Source organism: Pristiophorus japonicus, chromosome 20, assembly GCF_044704955.1.
Source record: "Pristiophorus japonicus isolate sPriJap1 chromosome 20, sPriJap1.hap1, whole genome shotgun sequence".
Lineage (NCBI taxonomy): Eukaryota > Metazoa > Chordata > Chondrichthyes > Pristiophoridae > Pristiophorus > Pristiophorus japonicus.
The window spans coordinates 73,015,775-73,018,146 of record NC_091996.1 but is presented as its reverse complement, the minus strand read 5'-3'; the positions used below and the strand labels follow the sequence as shown (position 1 = coordinate 73,018,146).

The 2,372-nt window shown below is 52.6% G+C and overlaps 1 protein-coding gene across 1 annotated transcript; it reads left to right on the top strand.

The window, feature by feature from the left end:
• Positions 1-565: 565 nt before the first annotated feature.
• LOC139232575 (zinc finger protein 774-like) lies at positions 566-2,172 on the top strand. Its single transcript, XM_070863003.1, has one exon. It carries the CDS (start codon positions 1,248-1,250, stop codon positions 2,004-2,006), a length of 759 nt encoding a protein of 252 aa, XP_070719104.1. The 5' UTR covers positions 566-1,247; the 3' UTR covers positions 2,007-2,172.
• Positions 2,173-2,372: the final 200 nt, after the last annotated feature.

The window sequence follows — 2,372 nt, the reverse complement described above, 5'->3', positions numbered from 1 at the left end:
TCACTTCCCCAGATTCAGATCTTTGAGCTGCTCCTACAAAGATTAACCGAAAATCATTCAGATTCGGACCAGACTGAAACTGGAAATCGGTGGATCGTCAGGAGTGGATAATGTTCACCGTATTTCGCCTTCATTTACAGACGCTCCCTCACCAGTCACCATTTAGACGCTGCCTGACTGGTCCCCATTTCGCCTTCATTTACAGGCGCACCCTGACCGGTCTCCATTGACAGACGCTCCCAGACCGCTCCCCACTGACAGACGCTCCCTGACTGTCGGGCTGTCCCGGAGTTTGGGCCGTAACCTGGCGCCAGTTATGGGGAGGCAGATAATGTGGAGTTTGCTGTGGGACCTGGACCCCACTCCCTCCGACCATCTCTCACCCGCTGTCGCCGCTCTGCTTCCTGGCCCCGCCCACTGGCTGCGCATGCTCAGCTCACCTCATTGATCCTCACACTCCGATTGGTTGGAGGTCCAACCGCCCTCTTGGTCCTCCAGGCCCGCTCCCGCTCTTCCTATTGGTCCGGAGCTGCCGTCAGTCCCCCAGATAACTTTGAGCTGAGCATGCGCGGTCCGTGGGCGAGAGATGGGCGGAGGGCGCAGGCCCCGGCCCCACAACAAACTCCGCATTATCTGCTTCACACACATTCGTTGTGGGGCTCAGGCCCCGAACAACAACCTCCAGCTCCGGCCTTTGCCCCGAGCGGCGCCCCCGGGGAGGGGCAGCTGCGGGGCTTTCTCCCGGTGACAGGTCGGCATCTTGTTGGGGCAGGGGCAGCAGGACGCATGCGCGGCCTTTCCCTGGGCCAGGAACCAGGAGGAGAGAATGTTGTGAATTTCTATCCTGGACTCACAGTCAGGGCTTTTGTAAAGTGCTGTTCCAGGCTGTGAGAAGGGCAGCATTTACAGGCCGCAAACTCAAACCCAACATCACATCCACATCTCACACAGTCACTCCATTCATCAGGGCCTGAATATCAGCGGCCTTTCAATGTGGAAGGAGAAATGTCTGTCTCTTCTGTCTGTGGGAAAACATTTCAAACATCAGTGTGACTGGAAAAGCCCCGAGACACACACACCTGAGTGAGAGTGTTCCAGTGCACTGACTGGAAAGAGCTTTCACCAGTTACAGAGCCTGAAAAAACATCACACCATTCACAGCGGGGAGAAACCGTACACGTGTTTGTGTGTGTGGATGAGGCTTTAACTGATCGTCCAAGCTGGAGAGACACAAGGACACCCCCACCATGGAGAAACCGTGGATATGTGGAGACTGTGGGAAGGGATTCAGCTCCCCCTCCCGGCTGGAAACTCATCGACGCAGTCACACCGGGGAGAGGCCATTCACCTGCTCTGTGTGTGGGAAGGGATTCAGTCAGTCATCCCACCTTCTGACACACCAGCGAGTTCACACTGGGGAGAGGCCATACTGTTGCTCTCACTGTGGTAAGAGGTTCGGGCAGTCATCTAGCCTCACTGAACATCAGCGAGTTCACACTGGAGAGAGACCGTTCACCTGCACTGTGTGTGGAAAGGGATTCACTCAATTAGGAAACCTCGCGAAACACCAACTTGTTCACACAGAAAAGAGACCTTTCAGATGCTCTGAGTGTGGAAAGTACTTTAAAAGCACAAGAGATCTGCTGACACACCAACACAGTCACACGGGGGAGAGGCCGTTCACTTGCTCTGTCTGTGGGAAGGGATTCGCTAACTCATCCCACCTGCTGACACACCAGCGAGTTCACACTGGGGAGCGACCGTTCACCTGCTCCGTGTGTGGGAAAGGATTCATTCAATCATCCCACCTGCTGACACACCAATGCGTTCACACTGGGGAGAAGGCGTTCAACTGCTTCTTGTGTGGAAAAGGCTTCACTCAGTCATCCACCCTGCTGAGACACCAGCGAGTTCACACTGGGGAGAGGCCGTTCACTTGCTCTGTGTGTGGGAAGGGATTCACTCAATCATCCCACCTGCTGAGACATCAACGAGTTCACAAGTGACTGCAGGGGTTGGATTCTGCTGTTATGGCTGCTGTTAATCAAATTCAAAAACAAACCATGTTCATTCTGAGAGTTGTGTTGGTTTCTGCTAATGTTACTAACCCTTATAACTGGGCTGGAGTTTAATATTCTGGATATTTGTCAAATATATCAACTTTGTTTTAAACACAGTGTTTGGCTAAAGAAATAATGGAGGCTTGTAAGAAAGGTATGGCAATAATCTTGGGCAATTTTAATCTTCATATTGATTGGACATAGCAAATTGGCCAAGGTAGCATTGAGGAAGAGTTCATAACAGTGTATTCGAGATGGTTTCCTTGAACAGTACGTTGTGGAACCAACCAGGGAGCAGGCAATCTGAGATCT